The following is a 16366-nucleotide window of genomic DNA, read 5'->3' on the forward strand; positions in this document are numbered from 1 at the left end:
AAAAATCTGAAAAGTGAAGTTTGTGGGTCCCGTGAACAGTACACGAGACCCACAAATTTGCTGAAAGTCAACAAAATCGGCTACTGTTCATGCACAGTAGCATGAACAGTAGCCGCTTCTCCTATGAAACGCATGAAGCAGAAGGGAAAAAAAAAAAAAAAAAACGCTGAACGCAGACGCCCTTTTTTTCATCCGTATCCAAACTCAGCCTAAGGCTGAGTTTGGATACAGTGGCCAGCGTCCAGCGTCCACGATTCTGCGTTTTTTTTTTTTTTTTTTTCTTTTTTCTGCTGATGCACGGGTCAGGGGGGACAGCGGTTACTGTTCATGCTACTGTTCATGAACAGTAACCGCATTTGCTGACTTTTAAGCACATCTGTGGGTCCCGTGTACTGTTCACGGGACCCACAAACTTCACTTTACAGAATTTTTTTTTATTAAAAATGGGTCCCACAGTACTATTCACACATTTAAAAATTATTTTGGTACAGTGTTTTTAGTTTTCAGTTTTCAGTTTTCAGCAATAAGCTCTATCCAAACGGACCCTAAGTTGATTGAAATTCCAAGACAACGCATTTCATTTAAATGGATTATAATTTAATTTTTTAGTTTTAGAACTATATGATTTTAATACTTCTAAACTATAAGGTTTAAAATATAATTTTCTTTAAAAAATAAAGGAAATTGAAATGAAAGTCATTAAAAATTGGCCAAATAGAAGAAAAAAAAAATCTGTATTTTATATTCTTTGTACCAAATAATTATTTTGATTAAAAAATATATATACAACTAAATTTTTAAAAAAAAGATACAATTGTTTATGGAAAAAAAACTATTTTTTTTTAAATTATTTTTTATAATGTCACTTACCTGGGTGGAATAGCCTTTAATAAAAAAAAATTTTTTTTAACCAAAATGATTAAAATAGAAACATTTTGTCTTTTAAATATTTCAATAAATCTAGTGACATAACTTTTATTTATTTATTATTTACAAATGTTGAATGATGCATTGCCATTAATGAGTAATGTTACAAACTATTTTACAATATTTTTATAAATCGTTAATATAGTCGGCTTTTTATTGGTTTTTATCTAGATCTACCATTAATATCACTTTTTTATTTATCAATAACCACTCACATCAGTATTTTGTAAATTTTTTTATAAAAAATTTGTATCTCTAGCATTCATGATATTAATATAACTTTATTTCATAATATTTATAGAGATGTCCGTTCTTGATAATAGCTCTTTATTATCAAACTAAGACATCAATTAGGTTTTTATATAAACAAGATTGAACCCAAATTTCTTATTCAACCATTGATGAGACCTAGCTGTATTATGTTGCAGTTGGCTAACAATAATTATTATTATTAAATTTTTTTTAATAAACGAAAATGATGTAGCGTGAATATTACAACTTATCAAATCATTGAGAAAATTCGTGTGTACTTACCCATATCTGTGTACTTGCCATTTGAAACACTAAAAAAAAAAAATCCAAAAACAAAATTGGGTCCTTGAAAAAGAAAAAAAAAATTTTGGGGATTGGAGAGTATAAATATATTGGGACTCTGTGTGAGTGTGAAATGTGTGATTGATTATAAAGCTTAAAGTAAAGACAGAAAGTTCCAAAAACTAGATTAGAGCCGTGCGAGTCCCATTCTTGGAAATTCAGAACTTCCCCCAGAACCCATACCCAGTTTTTGAAGATATTTAGAGAGAGAAAAAAAAAAAATGTCGGGAGGAATCGCGCGTGGCCGTCTCGCTGAGGAACGAAAAGCCTGGCGTAAGAATCACCCTCATGTCCGTATTACTCTCTCTCTCTCACTCTCTCTCTCTATTTTTATTTATTTTCAATCCTTCAATTTTTTTTTTCTTCCTTAACTTTTTGTGTATTTTTTTTTAAATTTAATTAGGGTTTTGTGGCTAAGCCCGAGACCTGTACTGATGGCTCCGTTAATCTGATGGTCTGGCAGTGCATCATTCCTGGCAAACCTGGGGTCAGTTCTTTTATTTTTTATTTTTTTTGTTGATATAATTTATAAAAATTATGATTGGAAGTTTTTTCTCGTTTATACATGTGATATTGACGCTGATTATTGAGGATCCATAGTTGATTATAAAAAAAAATTTAATTAAGATTGTAACTAGCGAATTTAAAAATTGCCATTAGGGTTTTGATTTAGGAGCTTTTAAAAAAAAAAAAAATTTATTTAAATTTTATACTTTTGTCACTATTACTCTATGGATTTTGTTCATTATGTGCACTTTTGTTATGTGAATTTTATGCTTTTGTATAACATGGAGGCGGCTGTTTTTTTATTTTATGTGATGAGGAGTTTTTGATTACTAGCAATTGACAATTGAATGATACCTTACGTGTAATTTGGTTGAATTTAATTGGATTTGGAGATGGTTTTTATCAGTGGATATGGGAGTGATGCCTTATGCTCAGCAGTGGCGGATTTCAGCTATGAATGTAAAAGCGCCTTTTTGCTTGAATTATCTGCCTAAAAGTTCGGAGTTCGTGTTGGGGTTTGGTTTTGAGATCAGTTCCTTTTTTTTTTTTTAAACAATTGATGTTGTTCTTGGTGTAGCATAAGGATGCAATGACAATGTTAATGCGCCCACCCTTTTATGGAAATTGTGTTTCACAGTTAATTTCAACATTGTCCTTTGTTGTGCTCCTTAATTCGAATTACTTGGAGAAGCAAGTTTTAATATGGCTGACTTGTTCATGGATTATCTCAAATACTGTTTATTTGCACCTTCAAAATGCACAATTGTATTAAGCATGTATTGTTAACATAAAGCTATCCATCCAGAAGGTCCTCTTTGAAGTGTGCTTATGTTATCCATTTGAGATCATGTAACTTAAAGACAAGTAGTGTGATTTGGGAACTTTGCAAGTTTGACAGATATCCCAGATATTGCAAATTATGGTATGCTGAATGGGCTGTAAAATTCCTTTGTTGTTCTGGCTGGTTATATTAATAATTACTGATTGATTTAAAAAAAAAAAAAAAAAAATCAAAAGTTAATGATACAAGATTGGAATTTTGTTCTCTGGTTGACTTAGCTTTTGTACTTTCACCAACTATTCTTTCCTTTATAATTCTTAATTTTATTTACATGTTTGACATGATCACAAAAGAGTGGGGTTAGTGGATTGATCTTGTGGAACAAAGACTAATAACTGCACAGAACAACGACGAAGGAGTGATGTGCTTTATGTTATTTGGCTTGCAAAAGGATAAAAGGTCATGGATTGAGGCAGTTATAGATAATGTGATGATCTCTGATGTGGCAAAATCAATGCTTTTGGAAAGAGTTGATTTGCAAAGAAGAAATTGCAAAGATGGCCTAAATAATTCAATAAGGATTTGTTGGTTTGATGATAATGGAGACTAATTTTTTGACTCCATTTTTCTTTAGATACGATTTATGATTCATTTACATTGGCACTGTCAGAATCTGAAGGGTTTCCAAAGTAACCCTAGATTGGGTGGTTGGGAATTTGAGTGAGTCAGGGTAGAAATGGGACTGGCTCTGTTTCAGAAGTCATAGCATATTGATTAAGACGTGTGAATTTGGAATATGGACATCATGGTGGTCCTCAACAAAGTAATGGAACTATTAGAGATTATTGATCACATGATTGAAAGTTACTTGAGGGCTTTTTGCAGAGGTACTAGAGGTGAGTATGGGAGAAGACGTTTCCATTGAATACTGCCCGGTAATGGTTGTTATCAGAACTTTATTTTTTAATGTTATTTCATTTAAAAATTTTCCTATATTTACGAAGTTACAGGTTATGTCAAATGCTAAGTTTCCAATTAAAGATGTTTTCTTTTAGCTTTTAGGGTCTAGATGATGAATTTTGTTGGAAGTAGGAGTGCTGATATAACATTTTGGTGTAATTGCGTTGATTCAGTGCCTCATTTAATGGCAATGCATCTATCTTCTTAACATTGCAGACCGATTGGGATGGTGGCTTCTTTCCACTTACGCTCCACTTCAGTGAGGATTACCCTAGCAAACCCCCAAAGTGCAAGTTTCCTCAAGGTTTCTTCCACCCAAATGTCTACCCCTCGGGGACAGTGTGTTTGTCAATCCTCAATGAGGACAGTGTAAGTACTCAACACTGCCATTACATGGATTTGCAGATTGAGCGTCTGAGTGTACATGATTGATTATCAAAAATTGCAGTTGTTATTTGACCTTTTGTTACTGTTTGCAGGGGTGGAGACCAGCCATTACTGTAAAACAGATTCTAGTTGGCATTCAGGACTTGCTAGACCAACCCAACCCTGCTGATCCGGCACAAACTGATGGCTACCAGCTCTTTATTCAGGTTTTTGCAGTCCCTCACATCTTAAATCCTAGACTTTGTCTAAATTTCCAAGTCTTGTTAATGGTATTAACAATACTTCTCTGGCCCTGTTGTGCAGGAACCAACTGAGTACAAGAGAAGGGTGCGGCAGCAGGCCAAGCAGTATCCCCCTCTCATTTAGCATTTTGATGGATGTGGTCAAATTATTTAACTTGTCCATTATTATGCTTAAAGCCCTTTTAAGATTGGACCGCATCATTGGCAGGATTTTAGTTGTTTTGCTATAAATTTGTTAGGAGTGGATTTGTCGTTACCATGTTCACTGTGGATATAATAAAATATGGTTGTATTTATGGTTACTTATAAAGTATGGATTTGTCGTTACCTGTTTCAAGCGTTTTTTTAGTAAACGGTATCTCTCGATATGGCTATGCAATGTGCTTGTTGCAAGATCCCATTCTTCTCTTGATATGGCTATGCAAGTGGTCCTTAGCATAACCCAATTATAAAGGGCAAGATGGTTACTGTTGTGGAATATTTTTGTTATTTTCTTTTGGTAGTCTTATGCAGTAATTGAATATGAGGAGCTATGATGTTCCAGGGACGGATCAAGTTTGAGGATGTTTAAGGTGAGTACATGTGAATGATATGCAGGAGCTGTAAAAGGGGTGGTGTTGCACTTGCGATATAAGATAATAAGTACTGAAAAGAGGGATAAATGTGGGTGAGGATTATAGAATTTAATACAAAATTTCTTAATCTATGTTGAAAAGGTTCTCTCCAAAATAAGTTGATAATTTTCTTCTATTTAATTTGACAAAAAATAATCATATAATTATTTTGTAATATGTTCAGTCAAATTGTGTTTGGGATGAACTAATATAGATATATCTGCCAAGCTTTAGCTGTTGGCTCGTCCATAAAAGAATCAATATATGCTGAAATTATTCTGTGATTTATTATTTATTTTTTTGAGAAGATATTCTACGATGCATTTCATTCATTCATTGCACCATTCATTCACATAATTTAATTATTCACTAGTGATGAAAACTCCTAAGCTCCTCGATCAATGCAGTCAAGTTGGTATAAGATAGAATAATTATTTCATGCATCGTGTATATATATATGCATTCTCCTTTGTGGCATCTCCACTTCTTTTCATCTTCTTCTTCACCTTCTTCTACTATTAGCTCCACCACCTCCCTTACCCAACGTCTTCTCTTCCTTGTCATATGCTCATCATGCCCTATCCATCAATCATACCAACATTAATTCTCTCTACTGGAAAAACCCAATTACTTCCCTATCTTAAAGGTCATGATCTTCTTGGTTTCATTGATGGTTCCAACACATGCCCTCTATCCGCAGTTTGTGTCAACAATGTTTCAACCCCAACTCTGGTATGCCCTTCTTGGACTAGGCAAGACCAATTTCTCATGAGCCTTCTCATTTCTATTGGATGAAATCATACCACTACTAGTTGTTGGCGTCTCTTCATCAAAACAAATTTGGACCACTTTTTGAAGCATCACTTGCCTCTACTTCCAAGTTCCAATACTCATACTTTTGTATTCACCCTCTTTACTAGGGTTGGAAATGAGTGGAGCCAAGATTTTCAAAAATTTTCAAGATTGTTCATATAATTTTACTTTTGAAAATTATGCTTATCATCAAATAAGATTACATGTTTAAGCTTTTTTTACTCATTCGCATATGTATGTTAATAACTACTAATTAAATTCTAATTGAAATTATATTATCAAGTTAAATATATAGAATGATTTTTTATGAACTTATAAAAATTAGATTATTTAACTTTTTTTATTGTTAAAAATTATATATATATATATATATATATAATTTGGATTATGTTTGTTATCAATAAATTATAAACAATTTTTTGACTTATTTATAAACTTACTATATACTATATACTGCATTTCCTTATTATGAATACACGAAAAATATAATATTAGAAACAACATAAAATAATTTCAAACATATACAAGAATAAAAATTTGTTTATACTATTCCTTTTAAAGATACTAAATTTCAAATTAGTTTGTTTCTCTTTCTCTCTATGTTAATGCTATATATCCGATAATCAAATTATTTTATATAACACATTATAATTTCATTTAAAATAAAGACAATTGCTAATGACTCTTTCTCAAAAAATTCCTAATGACTTGCTAATTTCCAAGATCTATATTTACCATTTTTTTTTTCTCCATAACTTTCCTTGTACAAGTACGTGTTTTCCTATAATGTTTAAATTATCAATTAATTCCGCATCTTAGTTTTCTTGCTGATGATTTCCAAAATCTTTGTTTTCTGATTTATAATTATTTTCTTAGTGTAAGTACATGTGGCCGATTAATTCAATGTCTGTCAATGACTATTCATTTCGCTTTTAAGTCAAACTTTCAATATTCCTATGTCAAACGAGCAATAATTAATGGAAATCAACTACAGAAATTTTCTTTAAAAGAGAAAAAAGAAAAAAAATAAAGACCAGATAAATTGGTGCTTCACTTCATTCTGTATATAATTAGTACAGTATATAACTATATATTACTAGAGGGAGCATGAAAAATACTCTGGGATAGCTAGCACAAGATTATTCCAATTTACTAAACCTCCTGAAGAAGCTGAGCTTGGTTTCAAATCTCATTGGATTTGAAATTTGAAACCCGCGATTCTATGGTATAAAATTAAAAGATGTTGTTAGGGGTTTTATAGTTCAACTAACGCCTCCGGATGTTTTTAATTGAGACGTTCAGGATTCAAATTCTCTCTTCCCAATTGTAACTGTCAACTAATAAAAAATAACAAATAAAGAGAAATGTTAACGAGTACCGTGTGGTGCTTGTTAAGGTTTTTCTAATGTAAGTCTTATATAATAAAAAAATGAGATAAATGAAAGAAAAAGACATAAAAGTACTTATAAAGCTAAGAAAATAACATAAAGTTGCAAAAAAGATAAAAAAGTTGTCACAAAAAAGTTTAAAAAGATGTTAACGGGCACCTTGCGGTGCTATTGACATAACCCATAAATAAATACTAAAACATGTCAAACAATGGAACTACAAGACTCTTAGTCTCAGTAATAAATAAAAGATTTAGTAAAACAAAAAATGCACAAAGTTATTTATTTGATTTGCTAGGGTGCAAAGGTATCATACTTAGCAAAAGAAATGAAAAATTACTCCTATATGTCGTTGAGAGTGCTTTCGTCAACCGTGGCAAAGTTATAAACAAAGGTTGAATTTGTGATCATCTATAGGAGTAAACATTGAATTTGGAGTCGATGCATGCACCAAGTCTCCCCTTTGGATTTCATTTTGTAGTCAAACCGCATGATTTTGAAACATGCAGGCGTCAAAGATTGAATTGAAACATCTTAATTATCATTTTATGATTTTTATCTATATCTCTGGACTATTCTATTTCTAGCAAAAAGTTTAGACACGTAAATGCTTTATTTATTTATTTTTTTCATTCTCATTTGTGAATCACAATTCTCTCCCTTCTTTATGTGTAAGAGGAAAATCTTTTTAAATACTTATACACTCTGTACACATAATATTTATAATTTTACACTCGCTGTCCATATATTTTTTTTAAGTATATCCACATTCAACACATAATATGGATATTGTACGAAAAATTATACACTTAAGAGTGTGCAATAATCAATGCCAATGTGCAAATAATGGATAATAAAGATTTCCTTTCAACAAACGTAACAGAGAGCTTTCTCAAAAAAAAAAAAAAAAAAAAAAAAAACTTAACAGAAAGAGTACTGGTTACAGAACATTCAAACTTCTGAGAACATATTAGAAAAATCAGAAGCAAATGGCAAAATGGCATCATGCGGGACATCATGAATATTAAAGTCCTCTAATTGGGTGCATCAACTCTTGCAAGGGTATCTACACAATTTTTTACTTCACATAAACGTGTTGCACTTTTCCTCCTCAAAACATAAGTAAACACCTGTCATCAATGATAGATAGCACAATGTTGCCTATTGTTAGTATTTTGATTTTTCCACAAAATTAACCACCACTTTGGCATCAATTTCAATTTCTATTGCTATGATCTCCATCTGAAAGGCCAATTGAAGCTCATCTGAGAGACCATAACTCTGCCAGAGCACTAGTAGTAACACCAATAGCTCTGGTATAACCTCATACCTATTGCTAACCCCAGGTAACTGATGAAGAAGCATAAGAATTGAGTTTGACTAGTTGGTTTTATCCATTTATTCCAGGGAATTGGCTTTTGATAGGTCACAATACAACATAACTCAGCAACATTTCTCAGACATTGAGAATGAAGGTTTTGATCAATCTCATAGTGTTGAAAGGTAACATGGTTCATATGGATCCAAACAGACTAGACACCAAAAGAAAAAAAAAATTCAGGAAAGTGTTGGGTATACACATGTGAGCGAAAGCCCCATATGGTAAATAAGTTGAAGAACTAATTTAACATAATTGGACCTAAACTCATAAGTCTAAGTTTTTATTTAAGTGACCTCGAGTAGAGTTGTCTCAAGGTGTCATCTTCCTAACAAGTTAACCAATGAATTGAAGAGGGACCTAAACTCATAAAAGTACTTGTATATCACTGCACCATCAATACAATCACTATCTCTTTTCGATTAGCATATTGGTGATAAGGCAAAAATTACAACTTGAATAAACAATAGTATCTTGATATTCACAAGAAAAGAATTGTAGGGAAAAAAAAAATTGAATACAGAAAATAACAAAACAAAAGTGTCCGCAGTCTATGAAGCTGTGTTATTTATCTGCAATTTCTCTGGAAATGAGCAAGCCACTTGAGGCCACTTGAGGTTGCATAAGATCTTATTTGACGATGAACAGCAAAATGTCAAACTCCAACTTAAGTTGATTTTGTTCTCTTTGGAACTGATCATATATATTCTGCAATCCCATGTGACTAACAAAATCAACGCATCTATAATCTAATGCACCAAAACCCAATGTGTCTCCTTGTCACTGCATTGCATCTGAGGGTCTTCCACTTTCTTCTAAGACAATCTCAAAAAGTTCAACCTCACCCTCCTGGTCAGAATCTTTTGTATGTTTACTAGTTCCATTTTGACTGCCTCTGATTGTGTATGCATTAAAGTAATTTGAGTCAAATGTCATTGAGAAAAGATCTGTGCTGTCTTCATATTCCATACCACTAGCTGGAGAATTTAGAGGAGGGTGAATGAAGCAAGGATTTGGTGTCCTCTGTGCATTTGCAGGCCCATATTTGAAGGCACTTTGGCCCATATTAACAAGAACCAAAATATCAGTGTTTGCTGCTAGAATTGGATATAATGGAGTCCCAAATTCCTCAGACTTGCAATGGACTACATGGACCAGCTCTGAATCTACTGTGAAAAACACTTTCTTCTGCTTAGGATGAAACCCACAACCAATCACCTTATCTGTTCTTCCCCATTCTCCTTCTTCGGATTCGAACACAAGTTTGATTCCTGAAAAAAGAAACTGTTAGAATAATAATTAAATGATTAAATTCACTCTTTTTTTACGGCTCAAGCTTCTGAGACCATTGATAATCTATTACCGACTAAACTTATTAAAGTATTCTCTAAAAGAAAAGTCAGATAGCAAAGTGACTAAAGAAACAAGAATTACTGTTAATTTCAGAAATTTAGGCAAGAAAATAATATAGCAATAATATGAATGGAACCTTCTTTTTTTTGGTCAGCAGCTCAAAAACTACTTCATATACACGAAAAATGTTGGCACAATAAGGTGGGTCCAAGATTAGAAAAATCAGCATCAATTATTCCATTTTATATAATCTATTATCATGTGACCATGTCATATAGTGGACCTTTCTATATGTTGACATTTTAGGTCTAAGGTATTCCTTGGTGGGTGGCCACTTTCCCATTTCTAATGCAGTGAGATAACAAATTAATCGCTAATAGTGAATTGCTATTATGTTCACTATCCATGAACATTCCCAAAAACCTTGTTGTATTCTTTCTGAAATATTGTAACTGCAAGTTCAACAAATTAGGCTTGTTTGGGAGAGGACAAAGGAATAAAATGAATTGAAAGGGATTTTCAAGAAAATTTTATTTATTTTTCTGTTTGAGAATTAAGTAGGAAAAAATGGAATGGTTAGAAAGGAACGTTAATTTACTTCAATGGGAAGAATACTCATTCCTTTAATGAAATGAAGGCGAAATATAGATTTTATCCTATTACGAACAAAGAAAAATAAAAGATGAATGGTATAATAATAAAATTATATATTTCTTATAGTTCTGTTACTGTACTTTAATACCAAACATAGACCAAGAAAGTAAAATTTACCTTCAAGATAGACAGAACCATTGGAGTTGAATCCAATGCTTCCTGGATAGCTGCCTGGAACTTTTGATGGAAGAGAGCCTCCTGCAGTGAGCCCCAAAGACAGCTTCACTGCTTCGCTGCCTCTACCACTTTCTTCAATGTCAACCTTCAACTCTTCAAACTTGTTAAATCTACGACTACTGCTTGTAACATGGACTAAAGATTCTGAATAATTAGCTTTTGTATTCAAATTCTCTTGTATAAGTTTAGTCTTCTCACCTTCTTTGGCCTTGCCTACCGATTCTTTTTCATCGTCATGAGAAAACAAAATTGTGATTTCAAAATAAGCTTCTTGAGGAAAAGCAATATTATTTCCCAAAGAAGGACCTGGTAAAGGCAAAGCTGTTCTAATTACAGTTGTAGCAGTTGTGGAAGGTTGGCTTAGACTCACTCTCTTTAACCCTGAATTGAACCTTATCTTTTGCATGTATTCCACTGATCCTGGACAAACTTCCCAGCTTATTTCAGCCTCAGTTTCATTCCTTTGATCACCAACAGTGCATAAACCCAACAGCGTTGTTGATCTTGTTGATGTGTTGTTGTCCATGAAAGCAAATTGAGACCATCCATTCTCAACAGCATCGGTAATGAGTGATGGATTATCACCCCAACTGAACAAAGGTTTCACCGAAACCCCACGTTGAAAAACATGATTCCCTCTTCTTCTAGCTTCTGAATTATCAGGTTGATGATGAACACTAGCTCTTGAAACATTATTCCCATTCCCAGTAGCTCGAAAACTCGGAACTCCTAACGTATCTACAACTTCTTTACGTTGTCTGCAACGATACCACCTCCAAACCAAAAGAACAAGAAGGGAAGTAAGAACTACGATGGACAAAGCCACCACTGTAACTCGTATCCATCCAAGCATCTCTCAACTTTAGCTCCTCCAATTTTTTTTTCTCTTTTTTAGTCCTTCTCTTAGGCTTTGAATGGTACTAGTTTGGATTAGATAAGAAGAGAGGAATTTGGAGAATTTTCGTGGGAATGAAAAGTTTAAGAGACAGGCATGCGTGGACTAGGACCGATTCAAGAAAGGCAGGAGAGCGTGGTGTGAGAAAATGGTAAAGGTGTCAATGGCAAAGATGATATAGCAATTTTGTGATTGAAGAAATATGGCATTAATGTTTTTCAATACAATAGAAGACTTTTTATTGGGTCTAATTCTTTTTTATGTGATACTTAACCGACAGACTTGCCTCATTTATAATACGCGTTTTTTGATTCATTTGTAGCGTGCGTTTTGGATGCAGATATTTTTGCTATTATTTAGAGGTGTTATTGTATTTTTTGATACGATTCATAAATCCTATTATATTATTTCAGTTAATTTTTATATTTATTTATAGTACTTTCAGCAAAAAAAAAATTTTAACTTTAGCAAAATAAGCGGTTTCCAAACATATCGAGTAAGAGATTCAAGGGTAAGAGAGACCAATTCGAATTGGGATATTTTTGTTTCATATATAAGCAATTCTAGAATCTAAAATGTCAAATTCGAATTGGGGGCTTTTCATGTTGTTTTTTTCTTTCCTATTTTATTGTCTGACAGTTGGGTTTGATGAGGGGACAATGAGACCATTTGGAATACCTTCAAGCCGGCAAAGAGGGAGGCTGTTAAAAAGTGAAAAGAAGAGAGATGTTGGAAAAACAGAGGAACGTGAAATCTTTTTGTTGTATGTGCTGGTAGTTATTTGTCTCACTGACCATAATCAAATGCTAATTACCTTTATTGTTGGTCACATGTAACGTGAGAAAGTATGATTTGCAACAGAGATACTAATCACCCAGGTTCTTCTCAAAAATAATAAAAATCATCTAGATTATAAGTCAATGAGTGAATATCATGTAGGCAGTTCTAAACTTCCAATTAATTAAACTGGTAAAGTCTATTATTAGGAATTAATTTATGTTCCTTCGTCATAGTTTATCCCACGAAATCCTCTCCATTTCATTGTTAAGATTTTATTTATTAAATTTAACATGATATATCGGTTTTAAATAATGCGACACTTTGATATGTGTTTTAGTTTTATAATAGACGGCCTAATAATCAAAGTTCAAAACCCTTAAGTAGAAAATAAAGCAATTGTAAATTTGTAACATGAAGTAAAAAGGGGCATTTAGGATGAATCAAGAAAATATCAACATTTAACATTTCAATGAATTAGAGACATTTGAAACGAGTCCACTTTATCTTTTAAATAAAACATCTACAAAATATATTCCATATAAGAGATTTGTCTTATTAGAGATTAACTCTGGTCAGACAAGCCAAGTTGAGTGAGAACTGAGAATTGAGAAGTGGATAAAACAATGACATGTATAGTTGCTTCATCTTGTTCACAATAAGGCTATTTAAAGGTATAAATTAGTGACTTGGGTTTATTTATAACTATCCAATTTAACCTGTAGTGATAACTTTACTAAAGCAATGACTTAACATGTGTTTTTTTTATGCAACATTATTAGAAGGATCCATTGCATATGGACATTCAAACATAGAGAGTCTAACTTTTCTTTCTTTCCTTCCTCTCCCTCTACCCCCTCTCTTTTTATATTAATAACTATTTGGATCAAATATTTTTTATTCAACCTATGTACTTGTTCTGATTTTTCTTTATTGTGGCAGTCTCCATCTATCTAAGTTGGAATGAACTGATTTTTTGTGTCAGGATTGAAGCACTAATTATTAGAAAAGGAACTTCCAGAGACTGAATAAAACTAGGAAAGAAAGTGGAAGTTTTCTGCGTACAAATTCTTACAAATAAAATATACTTAATCTTTATTTTACTAAAAAAACATACTGGGGTCCTAGTCATTGGATATGATGCATCCATGCCAACTCAGATTTCAAAAGAGCAATTCAACTATAGCCCACCATAGTTGGTTACTTAATTCTTATCTTTCATCATCAAGTATGGAATAAAAAATAGAAAGAGTAATCATCTAAATAATTAACAATCATCCCATTACCATAATCATAATAGAAATAATATATACAATTAAAATGCTCCATTCAGCCCTTGTATTGGTAGTAGTTGAGAAAGAAAAGTCTGTATCATAATTTGATTGATAATTGCCATAAATCAAGGAGCATATCATTTTAAAGATAAAACCAAAAGAAAAAGGATTCTTAATTATGCAGAAATGCAAAAGAAAAATGGGTCACAACAAAAACAAGATTCCATATTTGTCCTAATATAATGGTGAAGCACTGGTGTTTCAGGTATAGGTTTCAATTTTTGTCATATGTGAGTAATGATGAGATTAAAGAAAACCAAACTATGGTTATGGAGATATGAATGGCTGAAATTGAAAAGGAACTTATTCAATGCCTTAATATTCTATACTTGTACCCAATGCAGTAACAATTAATGCCATCCATGTTGTTTAGGAACAACCAAAATGCACCACTAAAACCAGATAAGATGAATGACAAAAAGATGTCCATGGATTAATAAAGTAAGTCAATTCGGAAATAATGACCCTCCATCCCCTCCTAACAGTTAAAATGACTTTTAAACAAAGCAAAAGAGAAAGTGAAAAAAGAGCAAAAGGTAAAAAGTCACCATTGAGGGATTATCATCTCTGCAAATATTAAAGGATTTGATGGCAGAATCACCAGGCAAAACCATCTAAGTAAGAGCTCATTCATTTTTATGTGTTCCTCATTTTGCAGACAGAATCCTCACAAGGAATTATTGGCTGTAGAGTTGCCTAAAAGCCTTTATTTGTTCATTGGTAAACGGATAAAGGCAATTACATGTCATTAAACGTGGAGGTTGCGTCGGCACATACTATAATTTTTTGTTGTGACAAGTAAATTTATTTATTTTCTTATATAATTGAATACAATGCAAATTCACACATGACTGATGACATTTCAATACTTAATAATTTATTTAAAAATTTTGGAACAAATTTAGTTATTGTGATTGGTACACCCTTCCTTAGGCTCAATGTTTATAAGGCAAGGGTGGAAGGCGTCTCTCCCCAATATGGGATTGGACAAATCCTTGAAGGTGGCATTGGTCCTCGACCCATTCCCGAAGTGGACAATACCTAATTGGGGAATGATTCGTTCCTCCCACAAAAGGTGCCTTTTGGGTTTAAGGGGTAAACCCCACATTCCCCCAGTGAAGACTGGAGTGCAATCATGCGTAGCTCCAAGTGCAGTTTTTGAGACTTGCTCACTTGTAGTACTACACATGATTGGTACACCCTTCCTTAGGCTCAATGCTTATAAGGCAAGGGTGGGAGGCGTCTCTCCTCAATGTGGGATTGGACAAATCCAGGCTCAATGCTTATAAGGCAAGGGTGGGAGGCGTCTCTCCTCGATGTGGGATTGGACAAATCCGTGAGGGTGGCATCGGTCCTCGGCCCATTACCAAAGCAAACAATACTTGATTAGAAAAAGATTCGTTTCTCCCATAAAAAGGCGCCTTTTGGGTTTAAGGGGGTAAACCCCACCTTCCCCCAATGAAGACTGGAGTGCAATCATGTGTAGCACCAAGTGCATTTTTTGAGACTTGCTCACTTGTAGTACTACACATGATTGGTACACCCTTCCTTAGGCTCAATACTTATAAAGCAACGGTGGGAAGTGTCTCTCCTTGATGTGGGATTGGACAAATCTGTGAAGGTGGCATCGGTCCTCAGCCCATTCCTAAAGCGAACAATACCTGATTGGGGAAAAATTCATTCCTCCTACAGTTTCTTTTTTTCCATAAAAAAATGTTTTTTTTTTCTTTCTATTCATATGAATTCCACTTTTATGGGATTTATGAGACAGAAACAAACAGATTGATTAGAAATCTTAATTCCAATAGGATTTAAATTCTATATCAAATAAAATTCTACCTATATATTACTCCAGTAATATATATATATATATATATATATATATATATATATATATATATGTATATATATATCCTTTTTGAAGTGAAGTTTATTCCAATATGTGAATGCATAAATCCCATGACAGGTATGCATTCTTTCTTCATTATTATTTTTTCATTTTGTTTAAGCTATTTTTCTTTAACTTCAAAAAAATTAATAAAAACTTCTCACATATGTTTTAACCCAATTCATAATATTGAACTTTGTACTCATTTATTCTCTTCTACAATAATTGATTTAGGTTTTAGTTACATACTCACACTTTCATCTCTCAAAGTGATAAAAAAACAAATAGGTTCTAAATTTATATCTTAATTTATAATTTGTGTTAATTTCTTAATTTTAAATCATAAATAAGTTTGATTATATTTTTTATATTGAATGTATATTTTTGTTTATAGGTTTTTGGTTGTGTTATATTCTTCAGAAAAAAAGAAATAAAAAGAAATAAAAGAGTTTATATAAATTTGACAACAAAGCTAAATGGATAAGTCTAAAAAATGTTTAATAATAATAGTTTTATCAGTAACTTTTTATTAACATGATTAAAAAAAATTGAATAGGGAGATAATTTATTAACATGATTTAAACTCTACTAAAACTTTTTTCAGGGATTGGTTTAAAAAAATTTCAAAATAATTTTCTAATTATTAACTACTATGCGCTATCTTCTAACTTCCAAAGCCCACAATTGAAATACTAAT

General features: G+C 32.6%; 2 protein-coding genes across 2 annotated transcripts; one reads left to right on the forward strand and one right to left on the reverse strand.

Moving 5' to 3' along the window:
* Positions 1-1484: 1484 nt before the first annotated feature.
* On the forward strand, positions 1485-4727 carry LOC142616361 (SUMO-conjugating enzyme SCE1-like). The gene is made up of 5 exons (XM_075789235.1): positions 1485-1811; positions 1925-2008; positions 3986-4138; positions 4249-4362; positions 4460-4727. Exons 1-5 carry the CDS (start codon positions 1743-1745, stop codon positions 4520-4522), a joined length of 483 nt encoding a protein of 160 aa, XP_075645350.1. The 5' UTR covers positions 1485-1742; the 3' UTR covers positions 4523-4727.
* A 4263-nt stretch (positions 4728-8990) lies between these two features.
* LOC142640599 (uncharacterized) lies at positions 8991-11778 on the reverse strand. The gene is made up of 2 exons (XM_075814774.1): positions 10716-11778; positions 8991-9862 (listed from the first exon to the last, which is right to left on the reverse strand). The coding sequence occupies exons 1-2, from the start codon at positions 11626-11628 to the stop codon at positions 9372-9374; spliced, it is 1404 nt and encodes a 467-aa protein (XP_075670889.1). The 5' UTR covers positions 11629-11778; the 3' UTR covers positions 8991-9371.
* Between the last annotated feature and the right edge of the window lie 4588 nt (positions 11779-16366).

This window comes from Castanea sativa, chromosome 1 (assembly GCF_040712315.1).
Source record: "Castanea sativa cultivar Marrone di Chiusa Pesio chromosome 1, ASM4071231v1".
NCBI lineage: Eukaryota > Viridiplantae > Streptophyta > Magnoliopsida > Fagales > Fagaceae > Castanea > Castanea sativa.